The 15,972-nt window shown below is 35.7% G+C and overlaps 2 protein-coding genes across 2 annotated transcripts; one reads left to right on the top strand and one right to left on the bottom strand.

Annotated features, from left to right (window-relative positions):
* Positions 1-319: 319 nt before the first annotated feature.
* LOC145636408 (polyadenylation and cleavage factor homolog 4-like) lies at positions 320-7,291 on the bottom strand. The gene is made up of 7 exons (XM_081687967.1): positions 6,747-7,291; positions 6,318-6,419; positions 5,553-5,816; positions 3,710-4,429; positions 2,324-3,235; positions 1,608-2,161; positions 320-1,074 (listed from the first exon to the last, which is right to left on the bottom strand). The coding sequence occupies exons 1-6, from the start codon at positions 7,152-7,154 to the stop codon at positions 1,634-1,636; spliced, it is 2,934 nt and encodes a 977-aa protein (XP_081544093.1). The 5' UTR covers positions 7,155-7,291; the 3' UTR covers positions 320-1,074; positions 1,608-1,633.
* Positions 7,292-12,407: 5,116 nt separating this feature from the next.
* Positions 12,408-15,555, top strand: LOC145636409 (glucose-6-phosphate/phosphate translocator 2, chloroplastic-like). Its single transcript, XM_081687968.1, has 5 exons — positions 12,408-13,210; positions 14,065-14,290; positions 14,417-14,639; positions 14,782-14,995; positions 15,134-15,555. Exons 1-5 carry the CDS (start codon positions 12,713-12,715, stop codon positions 15,143-15,145), a joined length of 1,173 nt encoding a protein of 390 aa, XP_081544094.1. The 5' UTR covers positions 12,408-12,712; the 3' UTR covers positions 15,146-15,555.
* Positions 15,556-15,972: the final 417 nt, after the last annotated feature.

A 15,972-nucleotide genomic window follows, 5' to 3' on the forward strand; every position in this document is an offset into this window, starting at 1 on the left:
GACTAAATGTTAAAACTTTATAGCTCGGGAAATACAAGAGAGTTTAGTATTCTCGCGTTTAAATGAATTACGCCTCATTTCTTACGGAGTATAAGTTTTTAAGAAGCAAAAAAGATAGAAAGGCAATGCCTTTAGTAATTTTTTTTTATTTTTATTTTTTATTTTTTTAACTACAGAGTATGAATTTATGAGTGTTGTTTAAAAGAAAAAGGGTCCCAGACATATTGATAATCAAAGGGGATTATAGATGTTGATAAAATGACTAGGAAGCTAGACTAACATAAAACCAAACTGGCACAAGAAGTCAATAACTAGGAAGTTAAACAAAAGTATAAATGAAACATTGCTTATAAAACAGACATTAAACTAAAATTAATAACAGCTTTAACCAATTTTAAAGCGAAGAATATTCAAGAATTCAAACATTGATATAGCATAATGTTTCAGAGTGACAGTAATTACAAGCCACAATATTTTGTAGAAAATTTTGCATGAATAACAGGGCACTCTTCCATTTCAGTAAGCTGCACATATCCTAGCAAGATGAGCTCTGAATACAATGGAGGAATCTGCTAAGAGCCCTGATTTCCATGAACCTTCCCTGCAATCGAGGTACAAGATAGTAGTATTTGCAGATAATTTGCGACGCACAAGATAATTTGCAGATAGTTCAACCTGAATAAGTGTAGAGAATGATAGGAAAAGAGAGGAGGGGAGAAACATTTTTTCAGAAGGGGTGGGGGTGGGGTGGGGAAGGGAGGGGGGTAAAAAATATCAGGGGTCTCCAAATATTCATCAGTAAAGCTGAAAAAGTACGCCAAAGATGTAAATTCTCGAGCCAATGCATTTTGCTGCAACTGCAGGGGACTATGGATGGTATATCTCCACTGTATGTACATAATTCTGGCATGATGTCACCACTTGAGCACCAAGGTAAAATAAGGGGGGAGGGGAAAAGTTAAATGTAAGATCTAACACTAACAAGAAGATACTCATATTAATGTTACAGGGAAAACAGAAAACTGGGTTGATGATTACTCCGCAATTGTTTCATTTGTCTAGCCTCCTCTATCCCTGCACAAAATGCAAAAAATGTATTCAAATACAAGGCACCTGGAGTATACATATTATGAGCAAGTTAATGCAAAGCGGCAACCTACTAGAACCAGGCCAAAGACACTGTACAAAAGAAGAGCTATAATCCAAACAGAGAATTCTATATACCTAGATAATTATACGAGAGTTAAGTCATTTACATCCCAAATCTACATTTCACCCATGCTAATTTACAAAATGAACGCAAGAAGTTAGTCCTACCATGCTCCATATGATTAAAATAATATTGACTCATACGTCGTAGTAACAAAGAACATAAAGCAATATCCATGACTAAATGTTTAAAACATGATTTTGAGCCAAGCTTCATAGTTCATATCTTGCTTCAGAGGTAGATGCATCCCCTATAGGGATAAATCTGAAAGGACTAACCAAGGCAAGATCTTGCAAGTCTCATGCAATCACAATTAAAGATCCATTAGTCATAATGCCATCATAGCGATAAGTGACCACAACAATATAAGATGAATACAATGAAAAAAGAGGCTTACCATAAAGCAAGATGCTTATCTGTTCTTCATGTCGGAGCAACACTAGAATCAGACCTACATTTTGCATGCACAATAGGGCCCAACTGTGATCTGTCCACACCTACAGTAGACCCAGAAGATGCATTCAAGTATACAGCCCCTCTATACATCCATTCTTCAGCTTCATCACTGTAAAAATCTTCAAAAGGCTCCCCACATAAAGCACATGTATTCTGATCCTCGTCTGCTGGAACTGCCATCTCTTCATCATCCTTCTTTTCGACAACACTCTCAGTTGGCAAAAATCCAGGAGCTGCATCAGTCCCCAATGCTTCTGCACCACTGAGCCACATATTCACATTGACAAACCATTTACGGGATGGGTTGTGCTTACGGTTCTTTGAAATTCTATTTTTAGTCACATGCCAATCCATGTGCTTACTGTGTTCATCTTGGGTCTTAAACCGAAGGCCACAGGTGGTGCACTGTCTGGGTAGATCCTCATACAAAGCCCTTATGGCTGACTCGTGACGCACTTTAAGAAGATCAGGGTTAAACTCTACTCCAAGAGAATCCTGATATATTACAAAAAGAAAATCAATACGGAGCAAGAGAAAAGGTAATAACTACACAAGGGAGACAGTTGCTGATATATTAATCATTAACAGCAATTCTACGAGATTCATAAATCTATAGGCAACCAAACTTGGCTTAATTAAGAATTACTGCTATCTTACCTGTACAGGGTTCTGTTTCAATGGGAATAAACCTTGAGCAACAAGAGAATTAAGTAAACCAGTATTGAGTAAACCAGCTATACCAGCAGTTGGTGGTTGGTTAGCAAGGGGACCAGAGCTCTGGGGAAGAGGTAAAAATTGAGGATGGGGACGAGGGGCTAAAGGAAGGGGTGCCATTGGTGTTTGGAAATGCATATAACCATTGGACATATTTTGGAAGGGTGGATAAGGATGAGAACCAGGTACTGGATTGTGCACATTATTAGTAGCAGCAACCCCATGACCTACTGGTGTATATACAAGACTAGATGGCAGTATTGTCTGCGGTGGCAATGATACCGCATTCTGCCGAGATTCTTGTGGTGGATGCAACTGCTGCAACGATCCTGGTTGTTGTGTGGGATATTGCAAAGGGGTGAAGCTAAGCTGAGGCCGTTGTCCTGGCTTCGCAGGAATCAGATTTCTTTTGTCATCAGTATCAAATTGTTGATTGCCTTGACCAAGAACACTGTAACTATGATTTCTATAATCAAAGGAAGCTCTAGGATGTTTTGGCTGCATATACAGAGGTGGTGAAGGCACCATATTATGTGAACTTGTAGAAGGCCATGAGCTAGTTGGCACTTGCCCCACAGCAGGTGAAGAAGCTCTTGCTTCAAAAGAATTAAAACCTGAAGAAACACCTCTAGACATAACATTCTGCATGGGGACTGCAGCATAGTGGTCTGCTGACATAGGCTTTCCATCAGACAATGATGATGGCACTCCATTCACAGGTAATGTCGACTGAGAACTATTCTCTCTTCCAGCAACAGGTACAGGCACAGAGAGACTGCCAGGCAACTTCCAAGCTCCTTGAGAATGATTCATCTCATTTCTAGAAAACTGCCTGTTGGATGATATATGAACAACCTGCAGCTTGATAGAAAGATGGATCAAAATTTGTTGTTTCTATAATAGAAAACAAAAAAAAAAAAACAAAAAAAAAAAAAAAAAAAAAAAACAAAAAAGAAAGAAAGAACAGAAAAGAAACAGGGAGATCGTGATCCCCTTTGTAATTTAAAATTGATGGCAAGCAATAGCAATACTGATGAGTAATAATACAAACACCTAAATTAAATAGGGAAAAAAAAAATGAGAGGCCAGGCTCCAGGGGAAGAAAGGATATGGTAATATATATGACTTGCTAAACTAGAAGTATATATATATATATATATATATATACACATATACAAAATAAATAAAAAGTGGCAAAAACAAGTGAGGATATAGGCACCAAAAAGGTAATAATGAATTCCTGCCATTTGGAATCATAGCACTCTGAGAACAAAAATACAAAAATAACCAGAGACAACAAAGAGTTGTAATTGGGTTGTGAGAACATACATCTTCAACAGGCTTTTGGGGATCAAAAGGTCTGGAGCCAACAGTACCAACACCAGGTATGGCTTTAAAGCCTCTGGATAGCAAAGAAGATGCAGTGACATTGCTGGACTTTCCATCAACTAACGTTGGGCTCATATCTTCCCAATCAAATTCCTCTTCCTCAGTATTTTGCCATGAGCTTTCAGCAAGTTTACTCACTGAACCATTTACAATTAGACGATCCATACCAGGAAGTTTGTCATTCAAAGGTCTTTGTCCATCATCATGTCCATACGCATCAATTAAAGCCCTTGGTCTGTCATGTTCAAAACCATTGACTAAACCATAGTTCACAGCATTTTCAAAACCACGATAGGAATCATCAGAGCGAAGTCTTTTCTGCCAGTCACCAGTCTCCTCATCTCTTCCTCTCCTACGTCCATAATTAAATCCTGGACGAGAAGGAGATGCCCCTTCAAATACCCTACCTGGTGAGTTGGACACCATAAACTCGTCAACTGATGGTGATAAGGGTCTAGCTGGACCACATGCAGATGGAAGCAACTTGTCTGTTGATAGTGGAAACGATGGACGTCCACCATAAGCAGAGGAGTTAAATCTTTGAGCATCAATGTGGGAGGCTGTGCTTTCACCTTGATATAAATCATATTCTTCATATCCAACAGAATGTTTCTGACCCAGTGACTTCAAGGTAGATGCTCCTCTCCCAAGTTGAATTTTCTGCATATGATAAACAAATTAATGCAACAATCAACCGCAGTGTCACACCATAAGAATGCACAATGCTTCTCTCGTTAGAAAGTTTTAGCCAAACACAAGCAAAGAAATTGAAAAACAACTAGAGCATGACCAAGCACCACTTCCCTCCAGCAATGAAAACTGGTAAGAGAAGAAAACTAATGGAACAAAAGAAGGGAGATCTAGCAAGCCCAATAGACAGGGGTAGAGAGAGAGAACAAGATGTGGAGGAGAAGGAATACATGTACCAGTAGCCTTATCAAATGATAATTAATATAATAGCATTATAAGCTAGTCTTGTTTATGGAACAATTGAGTTGCAAATTCAAATTGTGAAGGAAGAAAAGTACATGAAAAAGAGGAGGGGTGTGGAAAAGAAGGGGAATAATCAGCACTGAATTAAATGAGCATTATTTTAAACAAAAATAATTGGAGAATTCTCATAAATTTCAAAGAATATATATATATATATATATATATATATATATATATATATATATATAATTATCAAAATAATTTTCAAATGGGAAACTAAACTGTTAACAGCAAAATTAGAATATAGGTTAAATTTTTATTCTATATTTTGGTGGGGGCATAGATAGATAATTGAAAATGAAGTACATTATATCATACCCAGCGAAGTTTTTTACAGAAAAAACATTCACATGCTGATTCTTAAGGACTACCAGAGGCAACACAACATATACAGCTCTAGATACCTTAACAAATATGTAAGCCCCCCCCCCCCCCCCCCCCTCTCCTCTTCTCCTTAATTTCCCATATACTTAAAATAGACAAATAGGTTTCAAAGCAACTCCAAATCCCTTTCTATACAATATAGTGGATTCAATCCATTAGATGTGATTTTGAATTCTATCGCTTCAACACATGTAGAATTGAAGAGGACAAGGGAAATAACAGTCACATTGCATCATTTTGTTGTTTTCCAATAACTGAAAGTAGAAACTCTTCAAAAAAAAACTGCAACTCAACATATAGTGTAGGTTCATAAAATGACATCTTGTCAATCCTAGCATCGTTGACAAAGGCAAATAGAATACCCAGAGAAAGAAAGGGAAGAAAGGATGATTGCTCTGAAACTTACATTATAAAGTGATGAATTATCAAATTGTCGTCTGGCTTCCAAATACTTGGGATTGACGTGTATGCCATGAGAGGGTCGAGGGGATTCGGAAGCCCTCATACTGGCTAAGTTAGAAGATGGTTGGTTTGCCCTTGGAGAGAACTGCAATTCATCCTCGATCGTACTAAGAACCGATGATGGGAAGACGGTAGACCAGGTTCTAAACAGGTGGCGCATTGAAGGATACAAATTTGGAGGAACTTGTCTATAAACTTCACAGAACACCTTATACCGGAAATAGAATATGAAAATATATTTGTCAATGAAACACTCAAATCAGGGCTAACAGCTAAAGGCTCTATAATACATGAACCAATATAAAGCACATAACCATTGAAACATGTCATATTGTAACATTTTCCACAATATTTGCATCTTTTTGGCCGAATCTTGAGCACATATATATCAAATATTGAATACAGGGTCCTGGTCAAACGCTCCCACATCTCACAACTAAGGTGCTAACCAATTGGTTTTGGAAGTGTAATTACTAATTCGTCATGAGATGTGACAGCATTGGCCTTGACTCTTGAACTGTTGAACAATTCACTAATCAAACCCCCCCCTATTTCCCCCAAATCATGTTATAGCTGGAAAGTTCTCCACAAAGTTTGCATCTTTTAAGCCAAACCCAAATAATTACAAGCACACCAGATACTTCAGTATCAAAGACTACAACAATGAATGTATCCCCTCAAAATCGACCCGAATTAAAGCATAGCTCACCTCTGGCAAACGAGATGCAAAGTGCCTAGCGTATTCACGACCGATATTCTTGACAATGCTGTCCAATAAATACAAAGAGGGCATCTTTTGATCAACTGGAACCTGCATAAATATGCATAACCAGCAATGTAACACCACAAAATCAAAGCTCGGGAGCACTATTATAGCGTAAATTCGAGTACAAAACCTAACAAATAAGCAAAAAATCTTCAAAAGCATAACTAAATTAAAGAAGAGGAGAGATAATTGAAGTCCAAAATCTTGCTATGCACTAGTAAATTTTGATACACTGTACAAAATCAATCATCAACAACAACAAAAATTGAACTCAAAACTCAACTAAAATTGATTACACCTTACAAATTACAGTATCCCCTTATAAAACCCTAACCCTAAAAAAACTTCCGATTTGAATTTGGAGAGCGGTACCTCTAAAACCCTAGCACAAATAGCATCAGCAATACCCTCAGCATGTTCTCTCTGTTCACCAGCAATAATCGTAAGATCTGTAATAATTGGCTTCGAATTAAACGTTAATTCCGACAAAACATCCTCGTAGAAAGTCACAATCTCCGCCATAGAAGGCGGCGGAATACAAACGAGTTCATCTTCATCATCTTCGGAAACCCTAAATTGGGCTTCTCTTTCACTGAGAAGAAACCGAAATCGATCGAGAATCGGCGACGGAGCTGCCGGCTTTGGAACGACGTCGCTCGGCATGAGGTTTAAGCTGCGGTGGTGGAACGAATTAATCGATGAGAAAAAAACCCCAAATTGAGAAGTTAATTGAGAAAATTTAGGGATAGGGTTTTGCTTGAAACTCTCATCGTCTTCCATTGAAGAGGTTAGTTGCTCGCCATCGAACCACCATTGTGAGAGGAGAGAGAGAAGGGAAGTGTGAGATAGAGAGAGTATGAATGAATGAAAGGGGGGAAAAGGAAAACCAAGATTCTTCTTTTCTCGATTTTTTTTTTTTTTTTGTTTAAATTTTAACTTTTTTTAAAAAAAAATACAGTAATTTGGAAATTATTCAACCAATTTATACAGAGTACGGAGTATTATACTATCGATTATACATTGATATGGATTTGAATGTGTATATATAAAATCCGGACTAGGGGCCTGTTCATATTTACTTATTTTCAGTTCAGTTCAGCTCCAATCAGTTCAGCTCTTAATTTCCCTCTCTCATAAAATATTCATTTCAGCTTAGTTCAGTTCAGTTCCAATTAGTTCAGTTCAGTTCAGCTCCAATCAGTTCAATTCAATTCAGTTCAGCTCAGTTCAGTAAATACGAACAGGCCCTAGGTAAGGGTTACAGCCTGGTTGAGATTGAATATTGTATTTTAGGCAGTATTATGAATTTAGTTGAATAATATTGGTTTACAAACTAAATCTTTTGAGTATACAAAAAGGAAAGTTTAAAACTCACTTTGCAGTTTGCACTTTCAATTTGTGTATGCAAGCTATACTACTACTTATAGGTTAAAACTTTAAAGTATTAGAGGCGAGTGTTTGGTAGATGTTCATCTTTAACAATCTCATACAATAGATATTAGAGTTAAACTCCATTATACGGAGTAGTAATGCGGACAAGTTATCATAATAGTTAACACACATTGAAAATATGTTTTATTGTACCGATCCAAACTTGCATTTATCGATTTGCGTAAAGTATGCTCATTCGGTGATAAATCGTCAAATTTATAGAGGAGTGCTAAGAGAAAATACGTAAATAAGAGGAATCTAAAGGGAAATTTTTTTTCTTCCAATATTACAATGCATGATAAATACATGATACATAAGTTTCGATCTTGTGTCTTTGAACATATAGTATTAGAAATTTTTTATCATCCTTTCCCTCTTTTAGTTTGCCTTATTGAATTTCAATTTCAAGAGCTAATTTAATTTATGGTTAGATAGAGTTACAAAAGAAAATTAGTTTGCCCAAATGTCTTATACAACAACTAAGCCATTTTCTGTTTTCTGATCATTTTTTCATAAAAAGAAAACACACTCAGCCTAAGCCCAGGAATATGGGCATTTTACGCCAAACAATGGCCCAATAATCATAGGAAAAAAGCCATACAAATAAAACATAAAACTATAGCTCATGGTCCGATACTAAAATCTCATATTGCAAAATGCAATTAGCTCTGCTAAGTAGTTCACCAACTGGTGATTTTTGAGACGGTTTCGGAGGATCTTCGTACTCTTTTATTGGACGAGACGAGTGTTGTTTTGGCTAGGAAGATACCGGTGTTTGTTGAGCTGCTGGCATAGTGGCTATACTTTGCTAGCTTTGGTAGTTTCTTTAATGTCATTAGCTGTTTTTCTTTCTCGTGTGTTTGTTCTACTCTTTTATTTTTCTTTGGGACTCTGTCCTCTCTTGCACAAAAAAAAGTAACACTTTTACTGATCAAATTTATATTCGAACCACTCGTATATACATACATTTACTGTACGGATATAAGGTATTGATGTTTAAATGAATCGCTTTGGTTTAGTGATAAGATTGTCACCTTCCAACCTTGAGGTTGGGGGTTCAATCCCCACTTGAGACACTTTGGGGTGGGGATCCCTTACCCTTCTTCCTCACTCTTAAAATGTTTGACCCACAAATACCGGACAAAAAAAAAACCGTAAGGGTTGAGATACGTTAAATCAAGATGTAATTTGACATTAAATACACTGACTGACATGAACCCGTTTAGTAAAGTTTAATTATATTAACTGACATGAACCCAAATTAAGATATTTGTGGTGTCTATTAGTCTTTCTCTGAATTGAATTAGAGAGACTTTAAATTTTAATAGTTTTCCCTTAGATAGGGGGATTATGAATACTCGTGTACCTTCTTAAAAAAAAATTGACCGACGTCTAAGATATTTGAGGTGTAAACTCAATTCTGAAAATGAACCGACTAAACTACTATTATTAGTATCAATTATAGCAATTCCACGAACATCTATGCATCTCCGTAAATCATAACCAACAAATCGTAAGATCGTAATCAAACAAATATCGTTGCTCCCCACTCAAAAGGTACACATTTTATAACCGTGAAATATTCAATTGTGTATTTTTGTACATCGTTTTTTTTGAATCAATTAAAGCAACTGCCTAACACAAGAAACACGAGACTTAATTTTGGACCGTTATTTGCATTTCAAGTGGGGTTTACAATTCAATTATAAGTGTGATAGTTACTCGTACGTTGCTAGGAAACTCCTGCAGTCCTGTGCTCAACATATACCTAATGTTGTTCACTTGTTTGGCATGTTGATGAATGCTAATTTTATTAGTAACATTTTTCACGAAGGAGGCGCGAGTGCAAAGGTCCATTTTTGACTAGTAGCCGATTAAAATCAAACGACGAAAGTCTATTCTTTGTCTTTTGGCCGGATTAGCAAAGGTTTCTCTTTTACTTTCAGCGCGTTTAGGCAAAGCTTGCTTATTTGCCTTAAATTAGTTTAGGAGAAGTCGTTGTTGAAGTATAAACTCTAAAGAACACATGTAATAAGTGTTCCACACTGAGAAAAAAAGAGAGTTGAGGGTTAAAACACTTTATAAGTCTAAAGCCTAAAGGGTTACTCCACTTATTATCATATTATTTTTTAATGGTACGTTTTTTGTCTTGTAAAGTGGACTATCTTTTTTTATTGTGGGTGCGGCCCAGACTCGTATTTAACAGTTGGTTATTTGAATTTATATATTTACAAGACATGGATATCAGTTAATTTAGTTGGTGAAGGTTTAAAAGTGGTATTTAACTCAAAACTTAAATTGCATCAACTTTTGTTGAAACCCAGCCCTATTATAGTCTACTTGTGAGCTGTTTTACATTGGAAAAATTGAAGAGAATGTGTACCACTTGTGCTTTGTTTGTAAATCAAACTCTTCTCTACCTACAATCACCAATTGATCTTAATAAAAACTACTCCATTTTTTTTTTTTTTTCTCGAGACCTTTAGGACATAAAGAATTAATTTACGGTTCAAAACATGCACCCGATGTTCATGCATGGGCAGCCATGGCACAGCAATAATTGAAGAGATATACATATTTATATTCCTAGAAAAACATGAACAGAAAACCAAGGCATACCCTAAGAATCTAAGATCAATAATTTCACATACTTTGGCCTTTCTTGATCACCCTGGCTACGTAGTATGGGCTAAAGAAGAGGTGAATTTGGACCATCTGTTGTTGTTCTCAATATTATTGTCATTTCTCGGCCTATTTTATATATTTGCTATGCAAATCTCAAACATTGCATGATATTGTACGAGTATTTATTTAAAGGCAGATTATCATTAGCATAAAACACTTAAACACCACCTAGTGTAAGGCCATTACTATGACAAACCTCCTAAAAGTCCTAACCTATGTCAGCATATTTAGAACATTTATTGGAATCCATCCTCTACTAGATAATATTATACCCCGTAATTTATACTCCCTTTATTTTTATTTTTTAATTCCGAGCTACTAATTTTGCTATTGTCGAAAGCCATTAGTGAAATAAAGCAATAAATCATTTCTTTGTTCGAGTTTAATTCTGAGCTACAAATCTTATTATTTGTCAAAACCCATTAGTGAAATAATAAAATAAATCATTTCTTTGTACTTCCAAATTAAAAGAGAACAAAAAACCTTTTGTAGCAAAACTTGGCCATTTGGGTTCTTGTAGGACCCAAAACTTCATGCATGTTGTTGAACTAATGAAAATGACCTTAGCACTTAAAAATTGAATTCAAGCCGTCAATTTGTGATGCAAATATCAATGGGTCCATCATTCAACTACGAGGACACATAGGAGAAATAGAGGAGAAAGAGGGAAGCGAAGGACAGGGGTGAGGAGGTAGGTAGCTTAAGACTCTTAAGGATCTAGTTGGTACGCTCGTGTAGTTTAAGGTGTTGCCGTGTTGTCTGTCTACTAGCAAAATCGCGGTGGTTTGGTTTAATTAGTAAATTAGGTTAAACCACTATACATATAAATAGAGAAATTATTAAGCGCAATCGAACATTTATGTGCATAGTGAAATAGCTAGTGAATAGGTGCACCTAAGGCTGAGCGACTTTATGCTCATTTAAAGAATTAAAATGAAAATCCCATGAGCGTAATATAATTTGAGAAAATTTAAGGGTACAACTTGAGTAGTTAATGTGTTGTATTACTAAATATACTTCCTTTACATCTAAAATAACTGCATTGGTTTGCCTATTATACGTGTCAACATTGTTATGTGAATATAAATAGTGTAAAAGTCAGATTGATATTTATACCTATTCAAAAATAAAGTCGGAGTATGTATTATATAAATCAACATTTTATTTTAATAATACAACGTATTCTATTTCCATCTTCAGCAAATTGACTAGGCATAGGTTAACAACCCTTGGAACAATTGCTCTAGGTTGACATAATGACATATCATTACAATCAAAGAGCTTATCAAATCCCACTGCTTGTTACTCTGTTAGTAAAGATGTGACACATACATACATCACTTTATTCTATGGAGTACTAATGAATTAGTATTAACTAAACTTGATTCTCCATATATTACTCAAAAGTCAATGCCAATGTCTAATTAAATTATTCCTAGTGAAAGAAAATCCTATCATCAAAAGTTTTTAGAAGCAATTCCACCAATAAACCAATACAAAACAATTACCTTCAATCATACAAATTAAACGCTTACCATACTCATCATTTAATAATTCAATATACTTTTACATAACAACCACCCGCGTAATCTTTCGTTCCGTCCACCAAGTAAATCCAACTCATCTAAATCACAAAACTAAACACATCACCACATCTAACAAGTAGTAACACAAATGAACTCTATAACCCCAAAACTATCAAACAAACGTGTTAATATGAGTCATACATACGCACATACGTACATAGGTACATTACCAAAGAGTTTAGAGAATGTGACCTTAGATTTGGCTCAACAGCTGTTCTAATCGTCGACCTTTTCGAACCTTCGACGAGCCGACTTAAACCCCCCATATAATACGTCAAAAATACACTTATATTTTCCCTAATTTTCCACATTTCACCTATTTTTATCACTAATTTTCAAACCAAAATTCAATAGTCAAAAATTAACACTTACCCCCATAATTCCATCTATATAAACCCTCTTCCCTAAAATTCTTTCTCAAACCATTCTCAAAAACCAATCTTTTTTGAAAGAAATTAGAAAGAAAGAAAACCCCATCTCAAATTTGTTGAAAATTTCAGAAACCCACTAAAATTAACCCATTAATTCACCAAATTTTGAAACTTTATAGTTTATTATAGCTCAATTCTTTGATTCAAACTCAATTTTTGCAAAAAGTTAACTTAGTTTTTATTTCAAATTTAGATTGCACACAAGATGTTTGCTACATTGCGTCAACCAACTACACAATCTTCACTAATCACTTACTCTCCTAAAAAACCAGCATTTTCTAAAGCAGAGCAACTCCACTTTCTTCCATGTTTACCTTCTACAAAAAACCCAGAAATTCCCACCATTTTTTCAATAAAAAAACCTTTGCATGTCTCTTCAATTTCACAAAGAAAATCATTAGGAGTTGAATGTAAAGCATATGAAGCTAACCAATCTCAACCATTAGAGATTAATATTGAATTACCTAGTGCACAATCTGAGGCTGCTCAAAGGGTTAAAATTGGTATTTACTTTGCAACATGGTGGGCTTTAAATGTGGTTTTCAATATTTACAATAAGAAAGTGTTGAATGCTTTTCCTTACCCTTGGTTAACTTCTACACTCTCTCTTGCTGCTGGCTCTTTCATGATGTTGATTTCATGGGCTACCCGGGTTGCTGACCCGCCCAAAACTGATATGGAGTTTTGGAAGACTTTGCTCCCTGTAAGTTATAATTTTGTCTAGTATTCATATTTCATTGATGTTTTTGGATACTGAATTTTGATGGGTTGATGAAGTTTATAGTAAAAATTTGATGTTTTTTTAAAAAGTTTTGTTGTTGGGGTTTTAGTGCTAATATTGATATTTTGATTGGTTTTTTTTTGGTAGTGTTGTTGAATTAAGTGGTTTGATGGGTTAATGAGGTTTAGTTATAACAATGTGATATACTGATATTTTGGGTTTCAGTGCTTAATTATTTGGTGTATTAGTAAGTGAGCTTTATGTCCTTAGAATGTTGCTTTTTAACACTTTCAATGTTAATTTAGGCCGGTTTTTGGTTGTTTTTTTTTAATGGGTCAAATAAATCTAGTGTTTAGGTCTTGTGGGGTCATGTATACTCGAGTCATGAATCTCACGATGTATCATCTTGGATAGGGTCATACTTTTTGGTGTTGTTGATAGATGATTTCTATGTTAGTGAGAGTTTGATGGGTTTTTGGTTGATTTATGTGCCTTTATGAAGGTTTTATGGAATGAATTTGCATGTGTTATTAATTGATGGAGTTGCATGTGTTACTAATTGATGGACTCTATCCTAAATTTTAATGTGTTCTTGGTTGGTGATGTGTGTTATTGAAGAGTTATGTTAACAATTTGTATATTGTGTAAAGCTATCAATTTGAGTGTGCAGTTTGGTTTCAGTTTGGGTTTAGATTGGGTATAGTTGGGTCGGATCATTTTGGATTTGGGTCATACTAAATTTTTGTGTCCATGTGAGTCGATTTAGCTTCGGATCAATTTATCAGGTCCTTTCCGGTCTGCTCAGTTTTTGACCTTTTTGATATTGGGTTATGCAGGTTGCAGTGGCTCATACTATTGGGCATGTAGCAGCGACTGTTAGTATGTCTAAAGTTGCAGTTTCCTTCACCCACATAATCAAAAGTGGTGAACCAGCTTTCAGTGTGTTGGTTTCAAGGTTCTTGTTAGGAGAAACATTTCCCTTGCCAGTTTACTTGTCACTTCTTCCCATCATTGGTGGCTGCGCCCTTTCGGCTGTCACTGAGCTTAACTTTAATATGACTGGTGAGTTTAAAACTTCTTATCTCTGATTTTGGTTATATATTGTGCATTACTGTGAACTAGTTTGTTTATGTCTCATTGTTCATTTACAAAGTCAAATTCTGAGTTTTCTTGTTATAATGGTGATAGGGTTTATGGGAGCTATGATTTCGAATTTGGCATTCGTTTTTCGGAACATTTTCTCAAAGAAAGGGATGACTGGCAAGTCTGTTAGTGGGATGAATTACTATGCATGCCTTTCAATGTTGTCTCTTTTGCTCCTTACACCCTTTGCACTTGCTGTTGAGGGACCTCAAGTATGGGCTGTTGGTTGGCAGAATGCAGTTGCACAGATTGGACCAAACTTTGTATGGTATGTACAAAAATTCCAGCTTTCATAAATTGATTTGTACTGCATGATATGCATTTGTTTTCATTTGATGGTAAAATTCCAGATTGGACCATTGGTCATATATTCGTGTTGCTTACCGAAGTCTCCTTTTGTTTTTGAATAGGTGGGTAGCAGCTCAAAGCATATTCTACCATTTGTATAATCAAGTGTCATACATGTCTCTGGACCAAATCTCTCCCCTTACTTTCAGTGTCGGGAATACGTTGAAGAGGATATCGGTTATAGTCTCTTCCATAATCATTTTCCACACTCCTATTCAACCTGTCAATGCTCTAGGAGCTGCCATTGCAATCTTAGGAACTTTTATCTATTCACAGGTAATAAGAAACTCTCTCTCTTTCAAAGTTGAGATTATTGCTGCAAGCTTCAATGTTTTCCTATAATCTCGATAAGAGATTAAAACTCTCACTCAGCATATTTTGACATCAAATCGTATCAATCTTATTTCGTGGCAGGCAAAACTCTAAGGCAATAAGAAGGCACTCCAGTGAGAGTAGAATGTAAAGTGGTGAAAGTTGGATGAAGAGTTGGAAAAGGGTGAAGAACACATGCAGCAACAGAACGGCCTGGAAATCAAACTCTGATGAGTCTTTCGTGTGATGTGATGCGATGCAGAAACTGTTTCTTTAACCATTTCTTATAAGAGTAGATGCAATCCTTGAAGGGTGGAACTCGCGCAAGGGTAATCTTTTGCATAGAAATACATCTGATCAATAGTTCATCTCTTTTGCTCCATAACTAAGTTTCCAGCAATGCTTTGTGTACATGTAGCACTTGAAGCTGAGTTTTTTTTTTTTAACTTGTAGAAATGCAAATCACTTATAAAATGGCTCTAATCAATTTTGTGAAGTTATGAATAAAGTAGAGCTTCATATCATGACTAATGAGTTATATACCGATTTCAATCTTCTGTTCACGAACACAAATTCTAGCATTTTTGCTAGTCCTATTTTTGTTTTTCTGCATATCTTAGTACCATTTTGATGTAGGATCTATCAATCTCGCGCCTTCCTTTATATTAGAGATCTGATTCAGTAATTGAGTAATGGAAGAACTGATAAAAAGAGCAAAATTCCTGATTGATAGCCAGAAAAGTGGTTTATTAGCAGAATTTGAGTTTGTATTTGTGCAATCTCAAGCCGTTACTATATGAAATATTCCATATAATATTCCATATGATATGCTCTTATTCCTTATCTTAGGAATCAACCGAAATACAAGTTGGGAAAGTCACTACTCAGTCTCAGAGGCTGTCATTTTCACAAGTTCACCCAATTTTATTTTCATAAATGTT

This window comes from Chenopodium album, chromosome 6 (assembly GCF_948465745.1).
Source record: "Chenopodium album chromosome 6, dcCheAlbu1.1, whole genome shotgun sequence".
Taxonomy (NCBI): domain Eukaryota; kingdom Viridiplantae; phylum Streptophyta; class Magnoliopsida; order Caryophyllales; family Amaranthaceae; genus Chenopodium; species Chenopodium album.

Bases quoted from the DNA above. Each gene is read 5' to 3' on its own strand.
- LOC145636408 (XM_081687967.1), bottom strand. From the start codon at position 7,154: ATGGAAGACGATGAGAGTTTCAAGCAAAACCCTATCCCTAAATTTTCT. The intron at 6,420-6,746 runs GTACCGCTCTCC...ATATTTATGCAG, and splicing joins TTTGTGCTAGGGTTTTAGAG to GTTCCAGTTGATCAAAAGAT. The intron at 2,162-2,323 runs GTAAGATAGCAG...GTAATATATCAG, and splicing joins TGAAACAGAACCCTGTACAG to GATTCTCTTGGAGTAGAGTT.
- LOC145636409 (XM_081687968.1), top strand. From the start codon at position 12,713: ATGTTTGCTACATTGCGTCAACCAACTACACAATCTTCACTAATCACT. The intron at 13,211-14,064 runs GTAAGTTATAAT...TGGGTTATGCAG, and splicing joins TTTGGAAGACTTTGCTCCCT to GTTGCAGTGGCTCATACTAT. The intron at 14,291-14,416 runs GTGAGTTTAAAA...TAATGGTGATAG, and splicing joins GCTTAACTTTAATATGACTG to GGTTTATGGGAGCTATGATT.